General features: G+C 51.7%; 7 protein-coding genes across 7 annotated transcripts; 4 read left to right on the top strand and 3 right to left on the bottom strand.

Moving 5' to 3' along the window:
* Nucleotides 1-1,315: 1,315 nt before the first annotated feature.
* On the top strand, nucleotides 1,316-2,038 carry CPAR01_04797 (uncharacterized protein; the record flags this gene model as incomplete). Its single annotated transcript, XM_060489077.1, has 1 exon — nucleotides 1,316-2,038. One exon carries the CDS (start codon nucleotides 1,316-1,318, stop codon nucleotides 2,036-2,038), a length of 723 nt encoding a protein of 240 aa, XP_060353283.1.
* Nucleotides 2,039-2,959: 921 nt separating this feature from the next.
* Nucleotides 2,960-3,940, top strand: CPAR01_04798 (uncharacterized protein; the record flags this gene model as incomplete). The annotated part of the gene is made up of 1 exon (XM_060489078.1): nucleotides 2,960-3,940. The coding sequence occupies one exon, from the start codon at nucleotides 2,960-2,962 to the stop codon at nucleotides 3,938-3,940; it is 981 nt and encodes a 326-aa protein (XP_060353284.1).
* A 323-nt stretch (nucleotides 3,941-4,263) lies between these two features.
* On the bottom strand, nucleotides 4,264-6,092 carry CPAR01_04799 (uncharacterized protein; the record flags this gene model as incomplete). The annotated part of the gene is made up of 2 exons (XM_060489079.1): nucleotides 4,264-5,561; nucleotides 5,609-6,092. The coding sequence occupies 2 exons, from the start codon at nucleotides 6,090-6,092 to the stop codon at nucleotides 4,264-4,266; spliced, it is 1,782 nt and encodes a 593-aa protein (XP_060353285.1).
* Nucleotides 6,093-6,875: 783 nt separating this feature from the next.
* CPAR01_04800 (uncharacterized protein) lies at nucleotides 6,876-8,806 on the top strand (the record flags this gene model as incomplete). Its single annotated transcript, XM_060489080.1, has 2 exons — nucleotides 6,876-6,961; nucleotides 7,027-8,806. 2 exons carry the CDS (start codon nucleotides 6,876-6,878, stop codon nucleotides 8,804-8,806), a joined length of 1,866 nt encoding a protein of 621 aa, XP_060353286.1.
* A 60-nt stretch (nucleotides 8,807-8,866) lies between these two features.
* CPAR01_04801 (uncharacterized protein) lies at nucleotides 8,867-9,793 on the bottom strand (the record flags this gene model as incomplete). The annotated part of the gene is made up of 2 exons (XM_060489081.1): nucleotides 8,867-9,137; nucleotides 9,198-9,793. The coding sequence occupies 2 exons, from the start codon at nucleotides 9,791-9,793 to the stop codon at nucleotides 8,867-8,869; spliced, it is 867 nt and encodes a 288-aa protein (XP_060353287.1).
* Nucleotides 9,794-10,397: 604 nt separating this feature from the next.
* On the top strand, nucleotides 10,398-10,954 carry CPAR01_04802 (ribose 5-phosphate isomerase B; the record flags this gene model as incomplete). The annotated part of the gene is made up of 2 exons (XM_060489082.1): nucleotides 10,398-10,814; nucleotides 10,880-10,954. The coding sequence occupies 2 exons, from the start codon at nucleotides 10,398-10,400 to the stop codon at nucleotides 10,952-10,954; spliced, it is 492 nt and encodes a 163-aa protein (XP_060353288.1).
* Nucleotides 10,955-11,411: 457 nt separating this feature from the next.
* On the bottom strand, nucleotides 11,412-13,276 carry CPAR01_04803 (uncharacterized protein; the record flags this gene model as incomplete). The annotated part of the gene is made up of 5 exons (XM_060489083.1): nucleotides 11,412-11,839; nucleotides 11,915-12,493; nucleotides 12,553-12,621; nucleotides 12,690-12,792; nucleotides 12,905-13,276. The coding sequence occupies 5 exons, from the start codon at nucleotides 13,274-13,276 to the stop codon at nucleotides 11,412-11,414; spliced, it is 1,551 nt and encodes a 516-aa protein (XP_060353289.1).
* Nucleotides 13,277-13,452: the final 176 nt, after the last annotated feature.

A 13,452-nucleotide genomic window follows, 5' to 3' on the forward strand; every position in this document is an offset into this window, starting at 1 on the left:
CATACTTGGTCCTATCCTACATAACCCCCCAAATAGCAGCCGTCATCTCCAAACTCGCCCTCGCACCAACAAAAAACCTCAAACTTCCGCTTCAACCCTTTGTCATTCGCAGAAAGCGTCAAAGCCGGTGTGCGAAGGGAATCCTCAGTCGCCTAATGCTGCAGCCTCCGTCGGATGATAGGGTAGCGCTCGACGGCGGAGCCGAGGGCCTCCCAGATGTCTCTCTGTGATGAGGTTTGAAGGAAGATATTACATTACTTTACTCGAAGCCTCATAGAATTGATACGCGATCAAGAATGGAGTAATGGACCGACCGTATCAGTGAATCGTGTCCTTATGTGAAATCAAATTCCATCATATGTATTGTGGAATATGCAAACTCACGAGACGTGGTCCGCTGATTTGAGCTCATTGATCACAACGGGTTGTAGTAATCATTTACTTTATTTTGAGATTAAGGTATCCCACTTCAGTGAATTCATGTAAATTGATATGGCTTTTTACCTGGGGGGGGGGGGCCACAGTCTAACAGTTAGTCCACGAGATAGACTTGGGTGACTTGCGGTTTTATTAAGGCATACCGAGCTATAAAGAAAATGAAGAGCCGACGCCTAAGTCGGATATTCAATGGTAATCATGCTCAGATTCCTTGACTTTGTGTTGACCGCCTTGTTTCATGGAAGACAATCCAGCCGTTGGGAAATTGAAGACCGGTCTTCAGCATGAACTAGCCACTAGCTTCTCCCTTCTTGTCTAGAACATCCCTAAAGTTCTTTCAGATAGATCGAGGCATATCAAAAGTGTTCAAGTCATCGTTGATACATCGCAACAATGAGCTTCTTCCAAGTTGTCTTGTGAGTGAACTTCCCCTTTTGTGCGGACTGAGTTGCCAGTGCATGGTTACCAGGACAATTGAATTATTTTGTGAGTGTCTAAATTCTCCAGTGGGTCCATGAAGTAGGAGCGTTTTGCTGCGTTCGAAGTGAAGGTGTATTTCCAGAGCATCTCAGACGCGTCCGACCTTGTCAACAGTCCCAGCAACCACACAACAACTTACCCTACTTTTTCCCAATTTTCATCCCTCACTGCACAAGGACAATCTTCCATCTGCAAATACTTTTCAGCTTTTTTTCCTCTTTTGCCTGAAGTCTTCCACACACACACTTTGCGGAACCTTTCACCCTCACGCTTCCACCACCACAACAAAGCATCTCGACAAACACACACTCACCAAATCACAGTCGTCTTTCCGGTACAACCCCTCCGACTAGCATCAAATCTGCATTAATGCATTCAGACTAATACAAAGCTAATTATGCAGTACTACAGTGAACTGGGATTGCAGGGCGCCATGATTGCCATCGCAGGCCTAGGCCAGCTCTCAGCCTCACAGCAGCGCATGTGCGACGACCTCCTGCAGGCCCTCATCCCGCGCAACTACCCCGTCGACCCCGAAACTCTCGACAACGTCCGCCGTGAATTCTGGAACCGCGTCTTCGCCAAGGGCTGGACGACGAACAAGGAAAATAAGGCCCCGGGCCAGCTCCCCAAGCGCACCAACGACGAGGCCTCCCTCACCATCGGCACCCTCAACCAAGATGTGCCCAAGAACGGCAGCGTCCCGGGATACCGCCGCGCCGGCCAATCTGTCCTGCTGAAGGTCAGCATGAAGGTCGGCGATCGCTGGGAGGACGTCGATGCCAGTTTCTTCTGGGTCGATCAGCAGGGTCACCGCGGCTCCGAGCTCTCTAACGCTTCGATCAATATCGAGGGCGACCTCACTCTCGAGGAGGCCTCGGTCGAGGTCGGAATGCACTACGACAGCAACGAGAAGGAGCGCGTCGGCAGCTGGAACTGGGACAAGGTCGTCTACTGGGGCCGCCTGCGTCTCCTCAACTTGGCTCTGCAGCTTAGAGTCGCCAACACCGAGGATACGAGTGAACTGAAGCAGGTTCGGCTGGTCGAGGAGCATTGGTTGGAGAAGGAGGAGCTTCGAAAAAACTTCTTGGTCCACGAGCAGCTTTTGAGGGGTGATTAAAGGGAGATGAAAAGACTGATTGATACCCGGATTATGGATGGAGGCTGGCTTTGCTTTTTTTGGGCCACATGGAAAGGGATGATCGTAAAAGCATAGCATGAACTCTTGATTTCGCCAGAACGCCTCAATACACGTACCCGGAGGTGTTTTCATTTGTGTTTCTACTGCAAGTACTTATCTAATGATGTACTTCGTAAGATGGCTCCATTTGACGGAGGTCTTTTTCGATATCGGCCTAACATGATGATTTCATATGGAAGATGCGTTACACGTTTTGCTCCTGGACAAAATCCCAAATATTTAATCTTTTGTTCCATTGAGTTTGCTGTTCCTTCAATTCCATTTCAAACATCAGCAAACCTGCCTTCCTGACTTCCAACTTTGGATCACATCAAAGCAACACGCTTGTTAGGCGCTGGGACTGGTCGCGCAAGGGGGACAGACTCGATAAGGCGCTTTCACGACGTACCATGTACTCTATATATAGTATGGACCATCTCTTCCCTTCTTCTTTGAGTTTTACTTCTTCAAGTGGAACTCCCTAAAATGGCGTATATCATGCGACCATGGTCTTTATTTGATAGATTGGATAATGGAACTCGTTGTTCACCTAGGGATTCTTTGATTCACCCAGGTTTTCACACCATAAAAGCTCTCATTTCATTCTTCTCTTCCCATGTCTGATCATACAAACTCACGAAGAAGAATTCATTCAAATTTTCTGCCCTCCAACTTGAATAACTTTCAAACTTTTGCTAGTCAAACGCCATTGCTTTCTAACTCAACGTCAATATCACACGTCGGACGCAAGTAAGAATCTTCTACCAACGGATCTGAAGTCTTGGACTTTGGCGCCCGATTTGCTTTTGCTGAGAGGAACATTACCTGCTACTTCTCATCACAACACCTCTTGATTTCATCATGGCTTCTCCGGAACCACCTCGGTTCGTTGTCTCTGGGGCCCACCAACTCGACGATGTCGGAAAGAGGATTTTCGACAGCCTCATTGCTTGTGTGCTACTCTTTAACGACCCCCGACGACCGAATCTCGAGCTAACCATTAGAGGCTTCAGACCGATGCCAGAGATTGATGACAATATCCGCGACAACTTCTGGAAGAGAGTCTTTGCTGGTGGTTGGGCCACCGACAAGCCCAATGTTTTGGAGCCTAGGTCGAATATGAAGGGAGAATTTCCTCGCCGCATGGTCAAGCACGCCATCGTTGGCGAGTTATCAGATACCATAGAGTATGACGAAACAAAATCCACGTATCAGAGCACTGCTATTCTCGTGGCAGCCAAACCGGATATCCAGGACGACTTGGTAGACTTTGCATACTCTTACCAAAGCGGCTCAGTCTTCTCGGACTGTGAGAAGAGGCCCATTTTCAAGGAAGACAGCATGAACCAGCCCTCCCGAGTTCTAAAAGATAAAGCCGAAGCCATACGCGCTTGGGACGAAGCTCAGATGGAATGGCTTGGTAATTTGAATTACGAGAGAGCAACATACGCGGCCCGACGCCATCTAGTTGATCTGGCTCGCTACTATGGTGGGGATTATAACGGTGTCCTCTGTTGTGGAGAGCGTCATCCGCTGGAGAGTCTAGTTGGGATGAAGGAAGAAGAAACGCGACTCTTGATAGCGATCCAATCGAGCCGCGAAATTCTGAAGAGGACGAGGCTCAGACTGCTCGACAAGATTGCTTCATTTCGTGGCGAAAAGGGCGAGGATGAAGCGAAAGGCACCAGGAGGATAGCCTACGGTCTTACACATGAGTCAAAAGAGTCTGACGAGAACTCAGAAGAGCTGACCAGTCAGCTTCAGTGTCTTAAAGAGTTGGCAGACACGACTGAACTCCTGGCCGAAGTCGTGAAATATCCTCCTCCGCCTAACATTTGGTAGCGCAACTTGCAAGTAGCTCACTGGAACAACTTTTCGGAAGAGGCTAGATTAGACTTACATTGAGTGGTTTTTACCCAAGTCGTTATTTTTGATTGGAAAGATCCTGATGGCCGGACTAGAGCGTGCAGGCTGTTACATCGTAAATATCCCATCAACTGCTAGAAGGCGTCAGTATTACATCCAACTCTAATCCTTATGTAAATTTCCTACTCCATCTCGAACCTATTCATAGGCGAATGTAAGTGAGTCAGGGCTATTTCAAGTCTTCTGTTCAAGATTAATCCGAAAACGTCATTCCATTTTGTTCACAAAGTCTCCAAAGTCTAAGCTTCTGTCATCCCAAACAGGAACTCATACAACGCCCAAGCGCCAGGGTCGGGCAGCTCTTGTCCCGCCGCGTCTCCCACATACGTCGCCCTGCCAAATCTTGCCTTCAAATACCGGGTGGCCTCTGCCTTCTCAGCAGCGACCTTGACAGCAGCACCAAAGTCCCCTGACTTGACAAAGGCATCCGAGAACGGAAGCAGCACATCCATAACGGTCCGGTCACCTTCCCGTGCCGGAGTATGAGACTTGAGAGACTCCACCGCTGAAGCTAGAGACGAGGCATACAACATCGGTGAGAATGATGTCGTGGATGCGGAGTTAGCTTGCGCTTCGGATCGAAGTGACGAGGAGAAGGCGGAAAGAAGGATTCCAAGAATGGCCCCAAGAGTTCCCCCCATATCGTCGACAGCTTCGATCGTCGATTCCAAAAAGGCGAAGACGGAACCGCTAGCCGCTGAACCATTGTCGAGATTGCGCAGCAGTGACTCGCACAGGCCCTTGACCGCTTCACCACAATCGCCGTCGCCCATCACCATGTCCCATTTGGTCAAGCTCGGCTCGGCGGCGATCGCCCGTTCGCAAGCTGATCTGATGACTTTTTCCAACAGCTTTGGATCGACTTTGATGAGATCTGACTTCTGTTCGTGACCGTTTGTAGTACTAGCTTTATCTGTCGTCAGACTATTCGTCTTCTCATCGCCTGTTACTGGTCGAACCGTATTCGGCCAGTAAACTGCACTCGTGGGACGATCGAGAAGCTGGAGCAGCTCGGTAACTGCTGACTTGCACTGCCGTGCTGCAGCCGAAATGTTGCAGAGTGAAATGGAAAACCCAGGCGCGTTGAGAGACGTTTCAAAGGTACCAACTTGTGTTCGTACGGGGGTAATTGACCAGGTCGACGCCAGCTGAGTCTGTACTTCATCCGTGAGTGCGCCCAGCTCCAAAATTGAGAGACCGCCGTAGTTGTTGATGAGAAGAGTGACTTCATCTCCGTTCTCAAACGACACGAAGGCTCTTTCCGTATCATTAGGGTCGCATAAGAGCTTCAGCATCCTGTCCACGAGATCGTTTACTGATGGAAAAGGGGTAATGAGCTGTTGACCTGGCTCATTGTGGATGCCAGCACCAACAACGCAGACATCTTCTGCAACAGAGTGATATTGACGTCCTGGAACATGGCAGTGATCTAGAGCTGAGCCTATCGAGACAGTCTGGTCGTTGACGGCCTTGCCGATCTCTACACACTGTTCAAAAGAATACTTCTCAGCCGCTGCCGCACCGAGGATCTTCATAGCTGGTACCGGTTAACAACATTCCATATGGCAAGGTGATTGAACTCACTGAAAATATGACCTGGCATTCCTCTTCTTCCCACCCTGCTACTCTTGCTCCTGCCAATGGAAACATCGTCCGTAGCAGGGAGAACAACGACTTTGTCGGACAAACCAGAGGCTTTTGCCCTCTCCGCAGCGAGTCCAAAGTGAAGCCTATCACCAGTGTAGTTGGTGATGAGAAGGATAGTCCCCGCATCAGAAGGCGCCAGTCTCATCGCCTCAAGAACTTGTTTTGTACTCGGCGAGGCGAAGATGTCGCCGCATGCGACTGCTGAGAGGAGACCTTCGCCGACGAACCCACTCCATGCCGGCTCGTGACCTGAGCCGCCACCGCCGATGATGCTTACGGTCGACCGATCATTGTGAGAGTTTGCAACGACACGTTCTACCTCACTGAGAGTGAGATGAGGGTTTGCCGATACAAGAGCACGCAGAGCTCTTGGAACGAGCGTATTCGCAGCTGTGTCGGGGAAATAATGTTTTGTCGCCATATTGAATGTCTTTGAACCGAGAATATTCAGATGTCGCCTAGAAGCCATTGCCATGGACAGGAATCCGGATATATGGCACGGGTAACGTCTTCCGTATTAACCATAGCTGCCAGTTCCCCTCCATTGTAACCTCTTCATCTTCAGGTGCAACCACACATAGATCCTCATCCTCGTACTCAGAACGCCAACTTGACGCGCCTCGAGCCATGCGGGTATCCCGATGTCTGATTAATTCCTACAACACTAGCCTCACTCAGCTCTTCTCAGGCTCCGAAGCTTCGTAAACAAGAGGAGCTACAAGCGAGTCAGTCCAGGCCCCCGAGACGCGCACCCGTAGGCAAACAAGACTGGAACTAATACAGGGTACGCTATCTATCTAGCTCACTTATCCCTGCCCCCCCGGCGCTTTGTTGGGGAAATGGCAATGGTTCGTTTACCCCCGCGAGTCCCCGCACAAAAATCCCGCTCAAGTTCCCAGCTCGGCAATGCAGCTCATCAAACTCCACGGACAAGTCCCGACATCCAACTTCTTTGCAACCGAGTGCGAAGGGTCGGCGACGCTCCGCTGCTCCTCACAACTCGGAAATAGCTGTGACAGCTCGCACTCCGTACCTAGCTCTTTCCACTAGGTCACGTAGTGGTTCCAGTCCCATGGGTTGCTAGCCCCCGCATACCGTAAAGTCTTAACTCAACCCTGCTCGAACCGCGTCTCGCAGTCCTTTCATGCAAGGAACCGAGATTCGTACACAACCGCAAACACGACGATAGGCCTGCCATGACCTCATGGATGGAAGACGAGCTGCATCCGCGCTTCCCAAGAAGCGCGTCAGAAAGCCTCGGGGCCGTGGCCTACGCACCAAAACGGGCTGGTGAGTTCAAGCCTCCCCGAGCCGCACTACCCTCGACGCGCGGGTTGCTGACCTGTTGCACATAGCTTGACTTGTCGTGAGCGACACAAAAAATGCGACGAACAGCAACCTGTCTGTGGGCCGTGCAGCATCTCGTCTCGTCACTGCGTCTTCCCCCGTCTATCTCAGGACGCGGGCAGAAGAGCGAGCTCAGCTACTTCACATAACGCCCGCCCGACCACGCGTCTCGGAGACGATGGCGGTCATTCCCGGGTTGATGAGCTCCCACAATCGATCGGCTCGACAGGGTCCATCAGCCTCGAGTCGCAGACGTCGATGCAGCACGTCTCCCAGCCTCCCGGGACGTATGACGCAGCCCACGCGCCCTACGCGAGCCAGCCGCGCGTATCGGCGGGAGTTACGTTCGGCGATGTGTACAGCTACTCTCCCGAGACCGTCGCATCCGAGCTTTGGACCACCGATCTCGCCTCGACGCGATGGCTCGGTCTGCTCGCCACCGACGCGGCGCAGGCAGACAGCGGCTTCTCACTCGCACCGAGCCCCGCCCCGGAGGATGAGGAGCAGAGGCGTGCGGCGGACCTGCATGGCCCGCCCGATGCAACCAATCTCGAGTCCCGGCTTAACGAGGTATCAGATCCAGGGCGGAAGACTTGGCAGGCGGATCGGGATATCACGCTGTCCAACCGGGAGGCCGTACTCTTTCGTCACTTTACGGAACGATCGGCTCGTTGGTTGGACTTCTTGGATCCGCAGAAGCTCTTCTCCACCTATGCAGTCCGGTTGGCATTGAGAAATGCAGGTCTCATGAATGCAATCTTGGCATTGTCGGCCAAACACCTCTCAAAACTGGAAGGAGGAGGCCACCGGAACCCCAACGTGAGCAATGGAGACACGGAGGAGGATTCCAGCGGAGAATGGGTTCGATACTATTACGAAACCCTCCGCTACGTACAAGAGGCATTAACGTATACCAGCTATACTGCTTCAGAAGAGCTCAATGCCACGGCCATTGTCATCTCAGCGTACGAGATGCTGGATGAGTCAGATGGTAGAGGCAATTGGCAACGACACTTGAAGGGCGTCTTCTGGATCCAACGATCTCAAGACGTCAACGGGGCGTCCGGCGGACTGCGACAAGCAGTCTGGTGGGCTTGGCTCCGCCAGGATATTTGGGCTGCTTTTCGTGAGAAGAGACGTTGCCTCAGCTTCTGGGCCGCGGATAAAGACTTCTCTGAGCTTGATCCGCACGGTCTAGCCGACAGAGCGATCTACCTACTCTCACGAGCCGTCAACTACTGCGCATACTCTCGACTGATGGAGTCATCGTCTTTGACCGAGGTTTCAGCTTCGGGGAATAGGGCGAGGGCAGGGAGCGAAATGCTAGCTGAGATGGAGCGATGGAAGTCGTTTTTGGGGACTGAGTTTAAGCCCCTCCCGACTCCAGGAAGTCCGTCCGATGTCTTCAAGCCGCTTTGGATTCACCCACCCGAATTCGGAGTTGCTCTCCAGGCTTATTCATTCGCAAAGATACTCGTTCTTCTTCATAAGCCAGTATCATCTGGGTTTGACGGGTACATGAAAATGCAACGATCTCTCTCAGAGGCCGTAGATACGATCTGCGGTATTGCAATGCAGTCGACAGACGAAGGCTGTCAATTACTCTCAGCACAGTGTCTGTATGGGGCGGGCTTGTGTGTACAAGACTCGCTAAAGAGAAACACCATTCTCTCTCTGATTGAGAGAAGCGAAGAAAGAGTCGGATGGACGCCGATGGCGACGTGGCGAGATGACTTGAGGGAGGCATGGGCAAGTGCCGATAGTCAAAGTCCGGATGTGATGCGTTGAAGGTTCTATTATTGACTGCTATATACCCCTGAGGGCAGAGCAAATTGGACTACTTACACCTCATGCCTTGCCGGTAGACTTACACACATCCATCTGCCACTCCGTTAACTTCTGGGCTTCCTTGACCCCTTCTTCCATCAACGTTGTCAGATTCTGACTCGGGGCGTTCTTTTTCAGATGAACCAAGTAGTCATCAAGCACAAGCTTGTTCACATTGACCTTGGAGACGCCACCAGCAATACAGCGCTGCATCAGGTCCTCGGGGAAGTCATTGGTTCCGTGAAGTACGACCCGAACTCTTCCATCCACCTTTTCGCGAATTTTTTGCAGCCTGTGCGACACATTAGATAAGTAACGCCTCCGACTGAGTGTCCAAGGGGGCGGATCTTACCGGTCAAACTCCAACACGGGTCCCCTGGCGCCATACTCACCATGCACATTACCAAATGCCGGCGCCAAAAAGTCGATACCAGTAGCGATGAAGTCCTCCACCTGCTCTTCCGTCGTCAAAGCTCCCTCAAGGTCCGCCGTATCCGCGATACCATCCTCGCCGCCCTCAATACGCCCCGGCTCAGCTTCGGTCGCGATACCTCTCTCATGGCAATACGCCACCAGCTCCTTTGTCTTGGCCAAGTTCTCATCCATCTCGTAGTGGCTCATGTCCACCATGATACTGTCAAACGGCAACGTATCCGCCGCGTGTCGGATCATGGCTTCATCCTGTGCGTGGTCGAGGTGAATGGCAACAGGTACTGAGGCGGCGCGGGCCGCATGCGCTGCCGCATGGACAAGGAGCCCTGATGAGAAGGTGATGGCCCATGGGAATACTTGGATGATTAGAGGGCTCTTCTTTGCTTCGGCGGCGCGGATAAAAGCGAGAATGTTCTCAATATTGTAGGCGATGGGCGCGACCACGCCATATTGGCCATCTTCGGCAGCTTTGAGAATTTGATATGTCTTGTTCTTTGAAGGATCCCACGATGCCATATTGATCTTGATGTGTATATGCACGTAAGTGTTGCGTGCTAAAGTTATGGAGGTTCAAGTAAATCCGTGAATAAGGCGGCACTGGGTAATTTTCCCGACAATGAAGTTTGAGTTGCTAGAAAGCCTCATGTAAGTCGAAATAGCCTCCTGTCTATATGAAGCGATTTCACGCTTGATACTGCCTACCAGTAAGCGTCGTGATCCGGTGCCACTGCCTCGGTGCCCAGAGAATTACACCAAGCTAGGAGAAGTCTCGAGCCGGCGTATGCCCACGACTCGCGGTCGCCAGCCCCACTGGCCCCGAGGCGCGGACTGATGACCCATGCACAAGCTTATGTTAATGCCTTACAGACATCAATAACATCTGGTTGCTGTCTGATCAAGTGCTAGGAATGGTGAGACCTAGGATTCAGTCTGTTTCAATCTCGCGACATTAGAATCAGTCACCGAAACCCCGTCGTTTGCTAGTCGCTTCATCCGTGAACGCGGCTTCATTCTTTCTTGGTACTCCTCTGCAAACCTCTTCGTCTTACCGAGCTCTGTTTGACACCAAGCAAGCCAATAATACTTCTTCTTCTGCAGTACTCCTCCTCAAACTTTGAAAATGGCTGTAACCAACGGTCTCCGTATTGCCGTGGGCGGAGACGACGCCGGCTTCGACTACAAGGCCACAATCTCCAAGGACCTGGAAGCTGATCCGCGTGTGAGCACAGTCGTAGACTTTGGTCCCAACTCTGCAACAGACAAGACAGCATACGCGCACTTCGCTCTTGCCGCTGCCGAGGCCGTCGCCAGCGGCAAGGTCGACCGGGCCATCCTCATCTGCGGCACGGGGCTTGGGGTCGCCATCTCAGCGAACAAAGTGCCCGGCGTCCGGGCAGTGACGGCGCACGACAGCTTTTCAGTGGAAAGAGCAGTCAAGAGCAACAATGCGCAGGTGTTGTGTCTTGGTCAACGCGTTATTGGGATTGAGCTCGCGAGACGTTTGGTTGGTGAGTGGTTGGGATACGAGTTTGATCCCGTAAGTTGAGACTCCGGCTTCTTTTACACTTAAGGACCTTTATCAGCTGACATTATCCTCTAAAGGCGTCTGCATCAGCAGCAAAGGTGAAAGTCATTGATGACTATGATCTGAGGCAGTCGGGTGGGATCAAGGCATGAAGAAGGCATTGGGGGTGACAGCCCGGACAGAAATATCTAGAGAGGAGGCTTGATACCTTGCGGCTGGTCACCTGATATAGGAACCAAAGGTCTTGAGAATGATCAAAAAGAGTTTGCCCCCGGTGCTGAATTGGGGCTACATCTCTTGGTGCTCATGCTGGGATTCGAACTTGGGTGCTCGCTAAGCCTGTCGTCGAATAGGCTGGTTGGCGTATAAATCAATTGTTGACCATAAACCACTCCACCACCCAGCCAGTTTGACCCGACCCGTCGACCTAGACGGGCGCCTGCTGGCTGGTGTGAGGATTGGACTTGGATGGGTATATGAGGCACTTCACCTTCTCTGTGTATTCCGATTCTGGGAGTATTCGGCTCAAAGCTTACGTACAATTTACATGCCCCAATACCACAAAGTAACTCAACAAAACAAACTTCCTGTAGCTCTGATGCAACATATTTACAAAGGAACTGCCACCTCTCGGCGCTTGCAAATAACCTTGAGGTCTGGGTCGGCTTCCTCCGCAAATCCGTGCTTCCGCAACTTAATCTTGTACGAGTTATCATACTTCCAATCGTACTTCAGGAGCAGATGAGCGATGATGATCTTTGCCTCACTGGCCGCGAAGAAGCGTCCCGGACAGCTGTGCTCCCCATGGCCGAAACCAAGATGGTTGACGCTCGTGGTCACCAGCTGAGCAGCCGCCTCCTGCCCCGGCTTACCGCTCTCCCGCATACGTAGGAAACGGTAGCCGTCAAACTCATTGGGGTTCTCGTAGAATGCCGGGTCCCTCATTCGTTCCGTCGAGACTGCGACAGTGTGACCCTTTGGAATCTTGGTGCCGTCGGACAAAGTAACATTGGCGGTGGCTTGCCGGAACATTGAGGCTACCGAAATTGTTGGTCAGCCAAATACTATGTGCTGGTACCGAATCGAGTCTCGGGATATTTTGGATCACTTACAAATCTGGTTGGGCTTGAGGCGTTGGCTCTCATTGAGAACACTGTCGAGAAGCTTCATGTTGTAAAGCGCCGTTTTCTTCCACCCCTCTTTCTCGAGACATCCTGTAATCTCCTCTCTCAAAGGCTCAATTAGCTCGGGGTGCTGGAATATATCGACCAAGGCCTGCGTGATGAGATCAGACGTCGTGCCGATGGATACGACCGCCAGCATCAGCTGTGACGCCCCAAAATTGTACGGCTTCCCAGCAGCAAGCTCCTCGAACCAGTAGATGGTGTCGTTGTACTCCTTGCCGTCATTCTTAGCGTGACGCGCCTCCAGCTCGGCAGCGACGAGATCCCAGGCCTCCTTCACCTGAGCTTTAAGGTCTCTGCATTCGGGAATCCAGTTGGTGGCCATGGTCTTAAGAAAACTGGGCCAGAGGCGCAATTTGCGCATGCCCAAGACGCTATTCTCGCCGTAATTCACGACGAGGTCGAGCCAACGCTCGTTGCGGCATAAGTTCTCGCCGGCAAAGACGCGAGCTGACATTCTTGAAATGAGGCGGATGATCAAGTCTCTGAGAACAATCTCTTGTGGTCCTGTCTTCAATGTCAGTCTTTGCTCCATTTTTGACCAAGTCTTTAGATGTTTGCAGCACCTTTTGTATCGCCGAGAAACTCTTGAAGTGTCACTGAGCATTCATCTGACAAAGGCTGGGTGACCTTGGCTACATATGTGTTCTCTTGTTAGTCACGTATTCATCAGCAGAGCAGGAAGAAGGCACCAGCAACTGACCTAGAGACTTGGTGACACGCAATTTAACCACATTTTGCAGAGGCTTTGTAGGAATGGCGCCCTCCATGAAAGGTTCGAATCCAGGATATCTCGCCTGGAACAGCTGCACGGGGAATATGTTCAGCAATACGACACGAAACCTCATCGCCACTGACACTGACACAGCCAGAGTCACGATAATGATGATGACGAAGGATATAAATCATGAAGCTTACTTCGATAATAGGCTCGTCAACGCTAAAGCGAGGATCGTTGCGGATCTCCTCACCGTGCTGCGGCAGAAGCATGATGAATTTACCCTGGTCCGTCAAGACGCGAAACGGCGTAGCCCCGAATCTTCGCCTGGCCTCTTCGAGAAGTTCGCGCCCAGCTAAGGCAAACGACATAATAGACTCAGAGGCGGTCAGTTGAAACCATTTCTGTGGGTTGATGATGGGCAGTTTCTTGGCGTCGTCGTTGCGCAGGAGGCCATATAGTACAACGACCAAGGCAAGACCCAATAGAAAATGCGATTGATAGTCTCTGAAGCCTTCATATTGGCCGGCTACGGCTTGCGTGCTCGAGGTGGCGTTGTCAAGGAGCGTCATTGCGCAAATATGTGACTTCGAGATGTGGGAACAGCTGTTGGCTCGAACGGTATAATGAGATGATGGAGATAGATCTGATGCTGACCTGCTGGAGAAAGGGTTGACATTCACTACGGAATTGGAAGCATTTATATGGATTTTGGGCTCGACAGATGATTACCATCATGATATGAGTG

The sequence above is a fragment of the Colletotrichum paranaense genome, assembly GCF_030867605.1.
Source record: "Colletotrichum paranaense strain IMI 384185 chromosome Unknown Scaffold_3.1, whole genome shotgun sequence".
NCBI lineage: Eukaryota > Fungi > Ascomycota > Sordariomycetes > Glomerellales > Glomerellaceae > Colletotrichum > Colletotrichum paranaense.